Below are 18,061 nucleotides of genomic sequence, written 5' to 3'. Positions count from 1 at the left end.
AATTTTCAACAAGATTTGTGGATTTTCATAAAAATAGCATCGAAATGCGATTATTTTTGAACCATTTTAATGTTGATATTGATGATGTACCAAACCAACTACAGATGGAAGTTTTGGAATTACAACACAATGAAACATTAAAAATGCATTTTCATTAGAAAATGTCCAAAAATTTTATTGATGCTTACAAAAAAAATTTGAAGGATTAACTAATTTCGCAAAGATGATAGTCGCATTTGGAATCACATACATTTGCAAACAAGCATTTTCTGCCATGAGTTTTAGAAAAAATAAATTTTCTTCTCGACTGACTGATGAATATTTGCATGCTTCGATTTGAATTTGCACCTCAGGTTATAAAGTAGATCTAGATAATTTTGCTAAGGGAAAACATTCACAAATGGCACATTAATCAGGGAGACACACATATTGTGATGCATAAACTATCTTACTTTGTTTTTAGGTGATAATAATTTTTCATTGAGTTTCATTTTCATGCTTGTTTCATATCTCGTACTTTAAATATTTCTGTGTTTTTCAAGATTGATTTCATAAAAATTGATAACTTAAGTATTTTTTTTTCACTCACTATGTTCTCTTAATTAAAAGCTTGTAGCCCGATTATTAAAAATAAAAGTTGAATGTGACCCACGAGTCTGAAAAGGTTGCCGACCCCTGTTTTGAAGGAATGTGCCAGGGAGTTGGCATAATTATTTAATGTGAGTCTTACATTAGGTCAAGTTCCAAAGAATTGGAAGGAAGTCAAGATTGTACAGCTTCATAAAGGAGGTGACAGAATTGAAGCATCAAATTATGGGCCAATCTGTGTGTCAAGTGTTGGAAAAGCTGGTGCAAAACAGAATTCAGAAATGGGTTGACAAAAATGGTATTATCTTTGATGGACAGCACACATTTGCTAAAGGGAGGTCATGTTTCAGAATCTATTATAAAAATTATGGAAACAAGTACCATGTTTAAAGTAAAACTTCAGTTTAATATAAACCAAATTAGTCACTCGACTTTTTCAACCTTTACATTAAAGTCATCATCTGGAGTATACATACACATATACAAAGAAACAAGCTACATTACAATCTACATGATGTTGCTAAAATTACATTGATTTAGTCAACCGTTAAAACTACTGACCTGATCTCTGGTCAGTAGTTTTAAGTTTAGGAAAAAAAAACTTACTACATCAACACTAGAGTCCTGTTATTATTTTCTATTTAGTTTTAAAAAATAAAAACATGCTGTCACATAATTACTCGTAAATTAGAACAAAACAGTATGGATGGTGTCCAATAAGAGCTAAAATTATTGCTTAGAGTCCTAAAATCAGGATTTGCTGGAAAACTTGAACTAAGTGGGCTAAGGGAGTTTTATGCCTCCATTATTGTTAAGATTAGGGTGATTGATCAAAATTTTGCAGGCTTCTTTAAATTTGCATCCATACTAGCTTTTTGTATGATGTAAAGAACAGGTACTTTTCCAATCATTTTGGTGTAGGTGTTAAGAGCGTGATCTGAGAGGCCTGATTCACTAAAATTGTTAAATTCAATGTGTCATTTGTGTTCTTTTTTATGGATAGGAATTGTATGTTGAGTTTCACCAATATAAGGTAAGTTACAGGTGCAATAGAATACAATAAATTCCAGGGATGAACCACTAGAGAGGAGAGAATCCTTAATGGAGTTGAATATGTTTTTTAATTTTATAGGTGGTTTAAAAGTGGTATTAAGATAATGATCGTGTAGAATTCCTTTTCTAATAACCCTTTAATGTATGGGATAGCTATCCTTTACTTAATCTATATTATATGTATTTTTTAATGAGGTGTTATAAAGAACTTTATTGATAGTATTTTTCGTTATAACCATTATGTAAAAATATATTACTAATAATTTCTAATTCTTGTTTAAGAGCTTGTTCATTGGAGCAAATTGTTATAGCTCTGTTTTTGAGGATATTAATGACTCCAAGTTTTTGTGAAGGGTGGTGATAAGAGTTGGCATGTATATATTGGCCAGTATGTGTAGGCTTCCAGGAAAGCAAGTGAGTTCTGATTTTCAATTTCAATAGTAAATTGGAAATTGCAACTCATGTTGTTTGTTGAGGTGACTGAGAAAGGTGTTTAATGTTTGCTGACCATGTGGCCAGAAAACATCATCAACATATCTAAGCCAAACTATAGGTTATAAAGTAATCTAGAGAATGTTGCTCCAAAGCGTCCATATAAAAGTTAGCGGCGGTGGGGGGAAGGGATGAGTCCATCGCTGTACCTTCTTTTTGTAGGTAAAAATTATTCTGCCATAAGAAGTAACCAGAATGTAGTATGTGGACAAAGAGAATTTATAATAAATTCTGATCACAATGTAACCATGAAGGAAAGGTTTCAGTAATGGAGATGGATTCACAGTAGTATACTTGGACTTTGCAAAGGCTTATTGTTTGTTAACTTTTCTTGTGCATTCTTGCTAATATCTGACCCGGACTTATATCTTTTTTTTATTTGCTTAATTATATTATAAGCTTGTCTAAGATCACCCTTGTTCTATTGTGCATATGTTTTCATTAAGGGCTTGTCTTTTCTTCTTGTTACAGATGTTATATGCTTCTTCTCTCAGTTCTTTATACTTTCTTTCTTTAATCCTAGTTGGTCTTGCAGGCATTCCTTTTTTTACTTTTCCCTGGCTTGGGCACATTCTTCTTTTGCTTATTTTCATATCCCTTCTGCAGTATTCAGAATCCATTATTTTATGTCTGTCCAGCTTCTCTCTGACTTGTTCTATATCTTTATTTTTGGCCTCTATTTTTTCTTTAATTTTGTTCTGGAAATTGGTTTTAACTGTAATTTTTTTTATGCTTCTGCAAGTTAAACTTTAGTGTTTTTTCATTTCTTTCTTGTTTCTTCACTGAGATTTCACACTTATATTTAATTTTGACCAGATAATGATCTGAATCACATCAAGCTCCTTTATATGATCTTGTATTCATAATACTTGATGCCATAATACAGGGTGCATTCTATCTTCTCTGTAATCATCATCGATATGGAATTACATTATGAAGACATGGCATTGATTCTATTGAAATTGGAAATAAGCAACTCAGTTCTTTACTTACTGCAGATGGTGTTATAATACTTGGGAAATGAATAACTGCTATGGCAAATTTGGTATTAAAATTTGCAATTAAAAGAAATTCTGAAAATAGACAGAAACATAAACACACTAATTTCATTATCATTGATAAACACAAAATGTTTTGCTGTTTCTATAACACAAGCATTTTGTTCAGGCACAATTTTTAAATGAGGATTGCACATCAGATATGATAATAGAATAACAGATGGTGATGTGATGCTGAATGCATTTAAATGGAATAAGAGACAAATTAGCCAGAAAATTAAGCTAGCAGTATATTTTTTTTTTTTTTTTTTTTTGTGCAGACTGTGGAACAGACCATGAGTTATTAGTGGCTACGATACACGTGAAACTACGGAAACTGAAAACATCACAAATGTCTATCAGATATGATCTTGGAAACATACCAGGAAATGTATGCTAATATTGGAAAAATACAATATTAGCATACAGAACATTCAACGCACTCAATTTGTGTGAAAGAGAACCAGATGAACTATGGGAAGAGATTAAAGATATAATTAAAACAGAAGCAAAGAAGAATATTCCAACAGTTTGTAAGAAGTCCAAATGACTGTCAGAAGATACCATCAAAGAAAGGAGAAAAATGAAGGCCACAGGAAATTTGCAGGAAGTAAGGCATTTGAATGCAGAGTTTCAACGACAAGCCAGAAGAGACAAGGAAAAATACTTTAACCAGGAATTGCCAACAAATAAAAGATCAAAGAAAGGAAAAACGAGATCTTTTCAAAACGATCAGAGAACTAACAGGGAAGATTAGTGCCAAGGTGACAATATTGAAAAGTAAACACAAAGGATATCTTACAGAAGCTGCAGACATCAAAGAAAGATGGAAAGAGTATACAGAAGACCTTTAGAGAAAGGACTCCAAAATTACTGAGAAATTTGAAGAGCAGACTTATACACAGGAACCAGTACCAGTGGAGAGTGAAGTGAGGTGGCACTGCAACAGATATCCAGTAAGAAAGCACCAGGAGGTGATGGAATACCCATTGAGCTGCTCAAAGCTCTGGGAGAAGAGGCAGTTAAAATTTTAACAGCTCTATGTCAGCGAATTTGGATCACAACTACATGGCCTTGGAAATGGAAAAAATCACTTTATATACCTTTATTGAAGAAAGGCGATACAAGAAAGTGCGAAAATTACAGAACTATAGCATTGATTTCTCATGCAAGTAAAGTCTTAAGATCATTCAGAAGAGACTGGAACCATTCATGAAGAAAGAAATGCCAGATGAACAGGCAGGATTTCGAAAAGGCAGAGGAAGAGATCAAATCACCAATGTGAGATGGATAATAGAAAGAGCACAGGAATATCACAAGAATGTCTACCTTTGTTTCCTTGACTATAGCAAGGCTTTTGACTCTGTAGTTCATGTGAAATTGTGGAATGTGTTAAGAACAATGGGAGTCCCAGAACATTTCATTAACCTTCTGAGGAATCTTTATTATTAACAAGAAGCTACTGTCCGAACAGATCTTGGAGAAACTGAGTTTTTCACAATAGGTAAAGGGGGGGGTGCGACAAGGATGTATTTTATTCCATACCTGTTTAATTTGTACAGCAAATACATTTTAAGAATGGTAGGACTGGAGGAGTCTTCAGTTGGAATTAAAATTGGTGGAAAAAATATTAATAATTTGAGGTATGCAGATGATACCACCTTGCTAGCAGAATGCAAAGAAGATTTGAAGGAACTTATTATGAAAGTTAAAGAAGAAAATGCTAAATATGGTCTTAAACTTAACCTCAAAAAGACAAAAGTTATGGCAACATGTGAACTTGATGATTTTGAAGTAGATGGGGAGAAAATGGAAGCAGCTAACAATTTTTGATAAAGATGGTTATTGTGCCGAAGAAGTTAGAAGAAGATTATTACTTGGAAAAAAAAGCAATGACAAATTTAAGCAAGATCTTTAAAGATATTAGTCTTGCAACAAAAATCAGAATCCTGAAAGCAATGGTATTCCCTGTGGTGTTGTATGGATGTGAAAGTTGGACCCTGAGAAAGAGTGAAAGAAGGAAGATAGATGCATTTGAATTATGGGTTTGGAGACCTTACTGAGAATACCATGGACTATAAAGCAAACCAATAAATCAGTGATAGACAGAATAAAGCCAGAGTGCTCCCTTGAAGCTGTGATCATCAAGCAAAAATTGTCATACTTTGGACATATGTGAGCAAATGACAGTCTGGATATGGAGAAGATGATGATGATGCTTGGTAAAGTGGATGGAAGCAGGAGAAGAGGAAGACCAAGAATTAGATTGGTGGATGGAGGTAAAGAAGCAACTGGAGTGTGCTTGAAAGTTCTGAAAGACATGGTCAGGGACAGATCGGAATGGATAGTGTATGTTCGTGGAGTCGCCAGGAGTCAGAAACAACTCGATGGATCATAACACACACATACCGGTAGTCCAGTTTTAACTCATGGACCTGAAAGTGGGTTATAAATGAAATATGGGACTACCTCAATTATCTAGTCTGTGGAAAATGATTTTCTCAAGACCAGTGTGCCTATACATTATTTGAAAAAAATATATAGGTACATAGTGCTGTTCCAAGAATCCTTTGACCTGCTAATGCATTCAAAAACTGGTTAACTAAGAGTTTTATTATTTGAGGTTTGGGAAAGAGAGATCACAGGTATGCAATCTTATATTTTATTATATTAGATGTCATTAATGGTAGAATAATTAAACTTGTAGCCATTAGAAACTTGACATTATTAGTATTAAGGTCACTTAAACAGAATTGATTCTTTAGGTTGGTTAGAGTTCATTCAGTTTCAATGGTCAAGTTTTCGTTGTGTCAACCACCACTCCTTGACCTGAATTTAGCTGCTTTTTTTAGTAGATAGTGGAAACTACAGCTTGAGAGGAAAGAGTCGCCCTCGAGTTGCTCTAATAGCACTGGGTGGGGGGGGGGTGAGAAGTAGAGGGAAAGGAGAGTAGAAGACAAGTCTCCAGATATGATATACCAAGTGTATATTGGATGAAGTAAGATCAGGTCTAGCTTGGGTATCTCGGGTTTGCCATGCCCATACTCACCAATGTCAGCCCCTGAGAGAACAAGAAAAATTGCAGACTGTAGTCGTCAATCTTACACTGGAAGAAGCAATCAATAAGGCCTTAAACAGTGAAGACTCCGGAATCGAAATATACGGGGAAAATGTGACAAATTTAAAATTAGATGAAAAATTTGCAGACGACATTGCATTACTTGCAAGCACAGAAGAAAATCTACAGCGAATTTCTGATAAAATAAAGGTATGTATAAAATCTGGATTAAACATAAATATAGACAAAACAAAAATTATGCAAATAGGAAAAAGAAGCACCAATCTGAAAATTGAAATTGATAGTAAATAACTAGAGCAGGTAGAAAACTTCACCTACCTTGGAGGATTTATTGAGTACAATGGTGAAATCATAAAAGATATAAACAGACGAATCAGTCGAGCATCCCAAACTTTTGGATGACTTAATAAAATATGGCAGTCAAGAGACATCAAACAAGTAACAAAAGTAAGAATCTATGAGAACAATGGTCCTCCCAATACTCCCCTATGGAAGTGAATGCTGGAATCGCAAAATGGCTGAAGAGAAAAAAATTATTAGTTACTGAAATGGGTTGGCTAAGAAGATTACTTGGAGTATCTCTGCTGGATTGACTAAGAAACAAAGACATGAGGAAACTACTAAAACAAGAAATAACAATAATAGACAAAATCCAAGAAAGAAGACTGCGATGGTTTGGCCATGGGAACAGAAAGACTACCATCTAAAGCCCTGAATACAACGATGGAAGGTAAAAGATCCAAAGGACGGTCCAGAATTAGATGAATAGACAAAATAAAAGAGGACCTGAAAACCAAATCACAACAAGCTACACTAAACTGGACAGAATTGTTCGGACTCTCCCGCGACAGACAGAAGTGGAAAGAGGTTATTCGGCCTCATCATTATCCACATAGATGATGGAAGAGAGAAAAAGAAGAAACAGAATTGGATATGAAAGGTTAGCAGAACAACTTTTGAAGCGAGGATTGCAGAAAAGACATAGAGGGAATACCAAGTCTAGGTGGATTAATAGTCATTCTTTGAAGATTGAAAGAATGACTATTAATCCACCTAGACTTGGTATTCCCTCATCGTCTTTTCTCACAATATAAATAAAATCTCACAATATTCAAGATGATACATACAACAGATAATTTTGAGGTGTGCACACACACACACACACATACTTGTATAACAGTTTGTAGGTAAATTTAATAGGAAGCTAGTATAATGTAAATTTATTTGTATAGTATAGTAGTATGTAGAATGTGCAGTGGTGAAAGGTCAGGAGAATGAAGAGGACTTCAATAAAGAAATAGTATGCTTATGTGTAATCTGTCACAGGACAAGGTGCAAAATTGAAAAAGTCAAAATGAAGAAGTCAGTTCAAAATGTAAAGGTTGGAAGCATGGGGGGGGGGGGATGCTAGAGTTTCTCTATCCTAATGATACGTCATTAACATTATAGGCATTAGTGAGACTTGGCTAATAGCAGATGATGCAGTTATGGGTATAGAATGTGAAGAGTAATATTTTCAGGAAGGTAGAGAAGATGGGGCAATATTGCTGATGATAGCAGATGAATTGCATCCAAAAAGAGGCGAGATGCAGTCTTGTGTGAGATTGAGGCCCAAAGGATAAAATATACAGTTGATTGCTGCTGTAGGCCAGAGGCTTAGAGGAATGATGTAGAAGACATGTCTGCAAATTAGTATGAGTGCAGGTCCAGTAATTATCATGGGAGACTTGAACTATGGAAGCATATTAGAGGGCGGCCAGAAGGAAATGGACTTGGTACATCTACTCTGAAATAATTACTTGAAGTAGCACGTGATGGAGGAGACAAGGGATGAGAGAGTATTGGATCTGGTAATAGAATCAAAAGAGCTATCCATAACCAAAGTTGACTGCAATGATTTGGTGAGAGTGATTATGCAGTCTTGACTGAGAGGTTGCATGGGATTTTCAGTCATGTGGAACTACAAGACAAGTGATCATGACAAGCTTAAGAGGAAGCTTAAAGCTGTTCTGTCACATAAAATCCTGCAAGTGAATGGTGTTAGCAGAGAGTATCTGGAGGAATCAATATTAAATGTATACCCAAGGTCAGGAAGATTAATCAGGTAGAAGTTAGATGGAGGAGTAGTATCATTTAGCAGAAGCTACAGAAAAAGAAAATGTAATGGAGGGTATATAAGAAGAGAAATGATAGCATGGTAAGGCAAGATTATGACAAAAAAATTAGCTGAGCAAGCCGAAGCAGATCCCAAAGAGTTCTTTCATTATGTAACAAGTAAAAGGAAGAATGACTGTAGAAGGATAACTTTGGAGTGCTTATGATAGTGAGGTGACAGAAGCAGACCAAATAATTTGCACTTTGAGGGTATATTATCAAAGTGGGGTTACTTCTGTGACAGGGACTGATGTGAGAATAGAGGCTGATTAATTGGAGGTACAGTTGAATTTCTACTTAAGCACTTTCAATAGACAAATTGCAACCCAATTCATTTAACAACCACAGAACTCTGTTATGAACATTTCATGATGCTGAAGTTCATTGATACATTAATAAGTTTAACAATACATCTTTTGAAAAAAATAAACTCACCTTATGAACATATGACTTACAAATATGTTTCAAAGGAACATGTTATGTTCATAAGTTGGGGTTCACTTGTACTTAGGATGTTGTAAAATCTCAATGTAAATATGACTGTGGACTTAAATGGGATATCAGCTCAAGTTTTATAAGAATGTGCAAGGGAACTGGCAATTCTTCTGACTAGGCTGTTTAATTTGTCTCAGCTCTGTCAAAGATCCAAGGGAGTGGAAAGAGAGCAAAGTAATTCCTTTGCATTAAATAGGCCTAAGACTATATTTGCAAATTATAGATTTTTATAATTTCATGCTAATCTAATTCTTTCTTAAGTGTTCCGTTATTGTTTGCATTTTTACTTTTTCACATTCTTATTTTGTGTTTAAGAATTTAACTTTTCTCCTTCATGATTTGATTCGATTTTGTTTTGATTTTCTTTTGCTACATTTCCCATGATTTTTTTTTCCCAAAGAAATTTGGTTTGCTATAGTGAATTTTTTTTTGCATTTATTGTTTGTAATTTTGAATTTAAAATGTTTAAAATAGCATTGATCCTATGGAGCTTAGGCCAAAAGTATTCTGTAGTTTGCTATAGTGCATAATTTCATTATAATATTGTTTTCTATAATGCACATCTATGTAATTTTATTCAGCTTTTATCTCCACTTCTTCAGATTATTTTTCATGCATTTCTAGTACTTCATATACCATGGGTGTACTTCCAACAGTTATGTAGAAATCATGCTCTGGCAATCAAATTACCAGTACTTTTTTCCAAGCTTTCCACTTTTTCTTCTAGGGCTCTTAATGGGTCCTGAAGTGGCTATAACTGTCTGATGTAACCTTGAATTTTGTAACCACAATTTTAGGATAAGGTAGGTAGGTAGCCTTATGCCTATTAAGTGTACTTTGTATATCAATTGTGTGCATTCGCTTGGCTAGTTTGCCTGTGTGGGGGGGGGATGAAAAACCTAAGTTTCTGGAAGAAAAAATCCTACTACCTCCATATGAGACTGGATAACTTATTTTTATCTAGAAAGCCCTGATTAAGGTTCTTGCCCAGGTTTTTCCAACTGACGGGCATTGTTGAAACTGAGCTATGGAGGCTCTTTTTTCCAAGCCACTGCAGGACTAATAAACAGGGTGGTGTACTAAGTAAGTTTTAGGGATAAACACTGTCTTATGTATTTCTTTAAAATTATATTCTTAAGAACTTCAATGATCAAGTTTCTTTCACCATATTTATTGGAATATGTGTGTGTTTAAAAAAAATGTAGTTAGTTGAATAAAATTCTTGTTTTCTGTCTCCAGAAGATTGTGATTGTTATATATTGATCAGTATGATTCTATCTAGGAAATAGCACTAATCAAATTTTTTGTTCATGATGTATAACGAAAATAAATTAAAAGTTTGCGAGAGTATATTGATGAAAGTATGTCTGTATAAATAAAAGGTTTTTTTTTTTTTTGAGAAAAATGTTTTTCTTATCACTAAAATATTTTTAATTCATTTCAGTGAGAATACTGTAAAAACAGAAGTATTTCATTCAAGGAAACCTCCTTTTTCCAAAAGTGAATCATGTAACAATATAAATTCATTTAGACTGAATACAAATGCCTGCTTAACTGAAAAATTGATTAATTCTAGAAGTGATGCTTCAGATGTCACTCAAAATAATGAACTTCTTGGAAATGTGACATCACATATATGTTCTTTGGAATGCATTTTTGAAGAGAAACAGTGTGTCCTTGATGAACTAGTAAAAGAAAAGAGCAGTTTTGTGTGTTCAGATGACAAACATAAAAATACAGAACAATTTTCATACCGAAAGGAACGTGTAAATAATGAGAGTGATTCACATGCTACTAGTGAACTTGCAAATAAAGAACACCCAGTAGTGGTAAAAAATATTAGTGAACTTAATTCACCTGATGGTCATTTAAATTATATGAATGGAAACAAAAGTCCATCTTCTAATATCAGATGCTTTGACTATTTATCACAGTCACTTCCCTCTAACCTTCCTCAAAAACAGATATTATTCCACATGCAGAAAAGACTTTCACTTCCCACGTATTCAAGTGATCACCATATGCAGAAAGTCACAAACCCAGTTTCACTTAATCAGAGTGAAAAACAGAGTAAGGAAGAATCAGTTGACAAAAATGAGTGCAACACTTTGAAACCAAATCTTATTGAGTACAAAAATATGGTCGATGATAAATTAGATTTATTCAGATCTTTAGAAGGTGAGTTTCTTTACTTATATAGCATTAAGTTAATATGTCTGGAAATTTTTATTTTACTTATGTATAACTGTTTGAAGAACTGACATAAGATATCTCTTAAGACTTTATTTCTTTTTTACATCTCTTCTACACATAAGTTCTCAAGGCCTATAGCATATTAATGCTGTCTGTGGCTAGAGATCAAAAGAAAAGCAATCTGATGATATTCTTTTTGAAGAGCTAGAGGTTGTAGCCCATAGTGAATACTTCATGAGAAAGGCTTTTCTACAGAACAGGTATAGATGCAATGAAAAATGAATAGAAGCATGTTTAGTGAGTCAGCAATTCAACCATAATAGGATGTTGGGCAAATGTTGCTCGTGTTATTGAGTTCTTATTTTTATAACAGAAATGAGAAATTATATAGTATACCAAAGTTTGGGCAGATTTGAGATTTGCATGGAGTTGACAGCTGGTACAGATGAAAAGTAATACCTTGCTTGTGCCAATACTTTTTTTTTTATAAAACAATAGGTGTCAGTCCACATTCTTTACTAGCACGAAAATTAAAACTATATCGTTCATATGTCGTGTTACTGTTAATCAGGGTGCCAATACAACATACTGTTGCGTACTGTTCCAAAAAAAAAAAGCATTGCCTTGAGCAGAGAAGAATGCCAACTGTTTTGGAAGTCAAGGATGCTGTTGAAGTGATGTGATTATACCACTAAAGGCTAGGTATGCAAGTCATTCTGAGAAGAGAGAGAGGACTTGTTCTGACTGAGCTGACTGTTATAAAAGGTATATAAACTGTGTTTTGGAAACATTGAAGGTGACTAGGTTGTCATCACTGTTGAAGGATGGTACGAAAAAAAATCACAGTAAAGCATTGATGAGACCATTGGATAGTAATTTACTGAGAAGCTCCACTGTCAGAAAATATCAAATGTCTGGGAAATGTCGAGTGCAACAGTACAGGTTTCTCCAAACCTTTCCACGGCATGTGTCCAAAAGGAGATCTGTTGGATATCTTGACTGGTAGAATCCTTATTGATGGTCACTCATTAAATTGCATTCAAGTTAACTGTTGATAACTTTCTCCAGCCAGCACCAAAGTAGGAACAACAAGTCAATACTTTAATAGTAGATGCTTATCTCCTTTTTTGCAATAGGTCGTATATCAGTTTGCTTTCATTCTGTGGGGTGGATATCAACTGAGTGTAATATAGCATGGAGATAATGGACAGTTGTTAGTTCAGGAGTGTATCTCTTAAGCAAAATCATTGTTAGTCCATTAGATCTAAAAACTTGTTTTTTGATAACCAAGCTGATCAAGATAGGGCATGTAGTACATTGTTCCTGGTAAAGATGGAGGGTCATCTGCAATGAAATTAGATGAGAATAATGATGCCAGGAGGTCAGCTTCATCATATGTGATATTGCAATATGGCCATCTGGATGATAGAGATGACCTTAATCAGGTGATTTGCAAATTAATAAAAAAAATTGCAAGATATACCATCTTCTGGACAGCATCAAAAATTTTGAGAGGTTTTCAATGCGCCACCATAATGAAAATAGTATTCCAACGCTGAGCTGAGCAGAGCAGATTTGATGCTCTAACTCAGGGGTTACCAACCCTATGCCCGTGGGCACCATGGCACCCATCAACCAATTTGTGTGTGCCTGCCGCTGTTCAACCGTGTGCCATATAGGTTGAAATAATCGCACAACAATTCATGCTATATGACTTGTGCGTTAATAACACATGAAGAGTATTAAACGCATACAATGTAAAGTAGACGTGCATTCTAAGTTGTTTTCCAGTTTAAGAACTGGAATATCATCATATTCCCCTAATTATGAAGCACTGGCCAATGAAATGCAATGCCAAAGATCACACTAACTTACATATATATATTTAAATTTTTATATAATGTAAACTTTGTATGTATTCATTTAATAAAAGAATTCGAAAAATTTGCTTGAAAAAATAGATGGCGCCCTTCGCCCTATCGGTATTTTGAATGTCCTCTAGGAAACAAAAAGGTTGGGAACCCCTGCTCTAACCTTTTGATAAAATCCATAGACTTTTTGCTTGTGTATGTATGCAACAGTTAAACACATTCAGTACAGTAATAATATTTTTAATTAGCCATACTGATTGTGTAAAAGAAATTTTCTCTGAGAATTTTTTGCATATGGATTCTCCTGGTTAACCATATGGATGTTTTTTCTAATATCTTGCCTGTTAATCATATATATATATATATATATATATATATATATATATATCCTCTTGCATTTTTCTGGATCAGTTTAACTGGTATGGAGAGATTAAAGCAAATTGTCAAACTGCTAATCTTTTTTTTATTACATTCCCACTTACGAGTTGTCAACTTATAGCACATTAATAGTTTGTGGTGAGGCTGAGGGTTAGATAATGTGGAAACTTTATAACTACCCAGTGTAAAACTGGGCAGTTATAAAATAACTTATCTTTCACCTAAAAACATATACAAGTACATGCCACAGTGGGATCTTAACCTTATAGTTGCAGAGACAGTTCACAGCACAGCATGGTAAAATTCAGTGAACAAAATTTGTGAATCTGAATTTTACTATGCTGTGCTGTGTTATGTGTATCAAAACGCCATTCTAACAAGTATAGATGATCTGAGAGAGAGAGAGAGAATCATAAAGGTGGATTTCATTCCTAAACCTGATTTTAAGAACAGAAAAACCCTTGTCTATCATATAAAACAAATGAATGCTTATAATGTGAATGGTAATTATTTAACCATGTTTATAAACTGAAAAAGAGAGGATTCTGAACTGTCAGTTGCAAAACGTTTTTTTTTTAAATGTATACTGTAATCCCTCCTTATTCGTGGTTTCATTTATCTGCTGTCATCCCCGGCCTAAAAATATTAAATGGAAAATTCCAGAAATGAACAATTCACACGTTTTAAATTGCTTGGTGTTCTGAGTAGCATAATGATATTTCTTGCTGCCCCACCTGTGACGTTAATTGACCCTTTGTCCTGCTTATTATTACCCCCAAGACCTCATGGAGTCAAAAACTCACCTGGGAGGTCCCTTTATCACACATACAGCTCATCACCGTGTCTTAAACACACTCTCAGGCAAGGCATTCCAATCGTTTACAACTCTGCACAAAAAAACCTGCCTCTCACTCCCCTACTCACACCCTCTTTATACAGTTTCCAGGGATGACCTCTGATCTCTCACTATTTTCTGTAGAACTACTCCAACATTGATCCTATAACAACTCCCCCCCTCTTCCTCCTGTTCACCAGACTCTAAGAACAAATCTTCTATCTGTGAATTGTGAAGGATGAGAAAGAAATTTGTGCTACTTTTTCTGTCACACCTCAAACTGTAAAAATTACAGCCATGGTACATGCTTAGCTAAGATGGAAAAGGCATTAAATTTCTGTGTAGAAGACATGAACAGAAAACATGTTTCAATTCATGGCAATGTGTTGCACCAGAAAGCATTGAGCCTATATGAAGACTTTAGCAAAGGATCCCCTGGAACAAGTAACATGAAGCCATTTACTGCAAGTAAGGAATGGTTACGCAGGTTTAGGAATTGGTTTGGACTGAAAAATATAAAAATTACTGGAGAGGCTGCATCTGCCGATGAAGAAGCTGCCACATTTCCAGCAGAGTTGAAGTTGATTAAAGAGAAAGGATACCATCCAAAACAAGTCTTCAATTGTAATGAAACTTGGCTCTTCCAAAAGAAGATGAAATAGAACCTACATTCATAAAAGTGCAAAGGAGGCACCTAGGCAATAAAAGGTGGAAGGACAGTGGTACTATGTGGTAACACTGCAGGACATATGATAAAGCCAGGAATAGTGTACAGAGTGAAGAACCCATGCGCTCTCAAGAACAAAAATTACCTGCTCATGTTCTGGCAACATAATCAGAAAGCATGGGCGACAGCCATGTTGTTTATGGAATGGTTCCACCAAGGCTTCATCCAGAAGTGAAAAAATACTTGGAAGAAGGAAGATTGAAATTTGAAGTCCTGTTAATAATAGACAATGCATATGGCCATCCCGAATCTGTTTTTTTCTATGAAAATGAAAATCATTCATGCAGCAAGACAAATTGGTGAAGAAGGATTTGCTGACATGCTTGATGAACATTGGACATAATACAGTGCATGAAATCATTCACTATTGCTGATGCAATAACATTCATCAAAGCTGCAGTGGATGAATTAAAAGCAGAAATTGTATGCCTGCATGGAATGAAGTCGTAAATGATTTTAAAGGCTTCGTGGGGATCAATGGAGAAGTTAGGAAAATCATTCATGCAACAAGACGAATTGGTGGAGAAGATTTGCTGACGTGCTTGATGAAGTGGAAGAACCTATTGAAGGCTATTGAGAAGTGGTAACTAATAAGGAATTGGAAGAATTTGTGGAGTCATCTACAGAGAAAGATGAGGAAGAAGAAACTGAAGCAGAACCAGCAATGTGGACATTACTGAAATTTGCTTAAGTGTTGAATTGCACGGCATTAAAGGACAAAATTATGGAATATGATCCTCAGGTGGAACACAGCATTACAGTTACCCTTACGATCACAGAAGGATTACAGCCTCTGCAGCAACACTTTGATGAGTTAAAAAGAAACAACTTCCAATTACAATGTTCTTCCAAAAGGTTTCGGCAAAATAACCTTCGGCTATCGAGGATCTCCAACCATCAGTGTCGTCTGTTCCTGACATCCATTCATTGATATCATCATGGCTTGATGATCCTCCTTCTGATGTATCTTCAGATGGTCAATAATAGCCTAATGCTACATCATTCATCTCATCATGTAGGTGTTGTATCATCTCATATCATCACAAGAAGGATGAGTACAATACAATAAGATATTGTATTTTGAAAGAAAGAGAGAGATTGTTTATGTAACTTTTATTAGAGTATATTGTTATAATTGTTCTGTTTTATTATTAGTTATTGTTGTTAATCTCTTAATGTGCCTAATTTGTAAATTAAACTTTATCATAGGTATGTATGCATGTATAGGAAAACACACAGAATGTGGATAATGGGGGACTACTGTATTTATTTTTGTATTCTTTTCTCCCATTTTCTTTAAGTATGGAATTTAGTGTTTAAAATTAATTCATCCTCCCTTTTCTGCATCTCTATAACATAACTGGCAGTTTCTTCCCTCCTGGAAACTTATTCACCCATATCCCCTTTACTGAAAAGTAGACAAAACTAAGAACATGTATACACAATTAACATGCATGAAGCACTGATCCCCATATACTTTAGTCAGACAACTTATAATAACCAAACTCAATCTATATTCCTATATAAATTTTGTTAATGCATCATATCCTACAAATCATTATAGTAGATACTCACTTCAGCAAATATTGCTATAACAGAATGATATGCTATAATGAACTATTAAAAAGTTGCTCAAGCTAAAAATTCCTGAGTGAAGTCCCATATCAGTTTGCTATTTTTAGCTTGATGTTGTGAATATTTTGATTAATTGATGATACCCAATTTAGAATCATTTATTCAGGTGATATGACAGCAAAAAAAAAAAAAAAAAAGAGTTGCAATAGTCCTCAATAAGGAATGGGAAAGAAGAATAATCATCTCAGTAAAATATAGCAGCATCAGACTGATAATGCTTAAACTCAAAGCAAAATCAACAAATATAATAATAATACAAGAATATATGCCTAATATGTGATGACAAAGTTGAAAAAATAAATGCAGGTATTGAGTATATGATAAGACTCCAAAAGTGAAGATAATCTCATTGTTATGGGCAATTAGAATGCAGTCATTGGAAAAGGTGATAGAGAGGTAGGAAAATATTGTTTAGGGTGCCAAAATGACAGAAGCAATGCTTCTGTCATTTTGGCACCCTAAACAATATTTTCCTACCTCTCTATCATCTTTTCCAATGACTGCATTCTAATCTAAACTGTCATTTCTACCTCCAATTTCATCTGTAGGGGTATAGGAAGGTATCAAATATATTATAAGAAATAGATATCAAGTAAAATCATGCAAAGCTTAATCTGCAGCTGATGCGGACAATGATGACAATTTGGTTTCACTGAAACGTAGTTTGAAATTCATGAAGCTGTTGGAATGGAATATAGATAACCTGAAAATAGAGGAAACCATAGTATCTATAAACAGAATACTGATGAAAGCTTTAAAATGGAAGAAAGCAAAAAAGATAAACACACACAAGGAAAGTGGACCCATTTTAAGGGCACAATCATCAAGGCAGCCAATGTGGCTGTATTAGGAGTAAAAAACAGGTCAACAAAAAAAAAGCCTTGGATTACCCAAGACATTCTAAACCTGATAGATGAAAGAAGAAAATACAACAAAACAAGTATGGTTATTAAAAATAGACATAAGAGCATTCTTATAGATAAGGAAGAAATTTCTGAGCGTTGGAAGGAGTATGCAAAGGAACTCAATAAAGAAAAAGGTCTGGACAACAAAGCCATAGAAGATGAAACAAGGCTTGATGCAGAAGAAATTGGCCCAGCCATATTACAAGATGAATTTGAATGAATGCTAAATGAACTGTCTTCTTATAAGGCACCAGATGTTGATAACTTTCCTTCAGAATTAATAAAATATTCAGGAAATATAACTAAATCATGAATGCTAAATGAACTGTCTTCTTATAAGGCACCAGATGTTGATAACTTTCCTTCAGAATTAATAAAATATTCAGGAAATATAACTAAATCATACTTAGTCAAGATCACAAAGGATATATATATATATATATGAAACTGGAATAATTTCCAAAGTCTTTACTTTACATAATGCTCAGTTATTCCCATTCCTAAAATAAATAAGCAGACTAGTGTGAAAATTACCAAACAATAAGCCTTATATCACATGCTTAAAAATATTACTAAAAGTTATACAAAAAAGATTAACAAATAAGGTCAAAGAATATTT

General features: G+C 34.4%; 1 protein-coding gene across 2 annotated transcripts in view; it reads left to right on the top strand.

The window, feature by feature from the left end:
- The window catches only part of LOC150094651 (oxidation resistance protein 1A-like), a 308,638-nt gene that overhangs the window by 130,075 nt on the left and 160,502 nt on the right, over window positions 1-18,061 (top strand). For both annotated transcript variants that reach the window (XM_090411008.1, XM_090411009.1), the window contains exon 8: window positions 10,343-11,076. In XM_090411008.1, the coding sequence (XP_090267134.1) occupies window positions 10,343-11,076 (734 nt within the window). The remainder of the gene's footprint in view (window positions 1-10,342; window positions 11,077-18,061) is intronic.

Source organism: Typopeltis vanoorti, chromosome 21 (assembly GCF_054136105.1).
Source record: "Typopeltis vanoorti isolate ZY-2024b chromosome 21, IOZ_Tvanoo_1.0, whole genome shotgun sequence".
Classification (NCBI taxonomy): Eukaryota; Metazoa; Arthropoda; class Arachnida; order Uropygi; family Thelyphonidae; genus Typopeltis; species Typopeltis vanoorti.
Note: the sequence above shows the minus strand (reverse complement) of the source record. Positions and strands in the feature narration are given on the sequence as shown.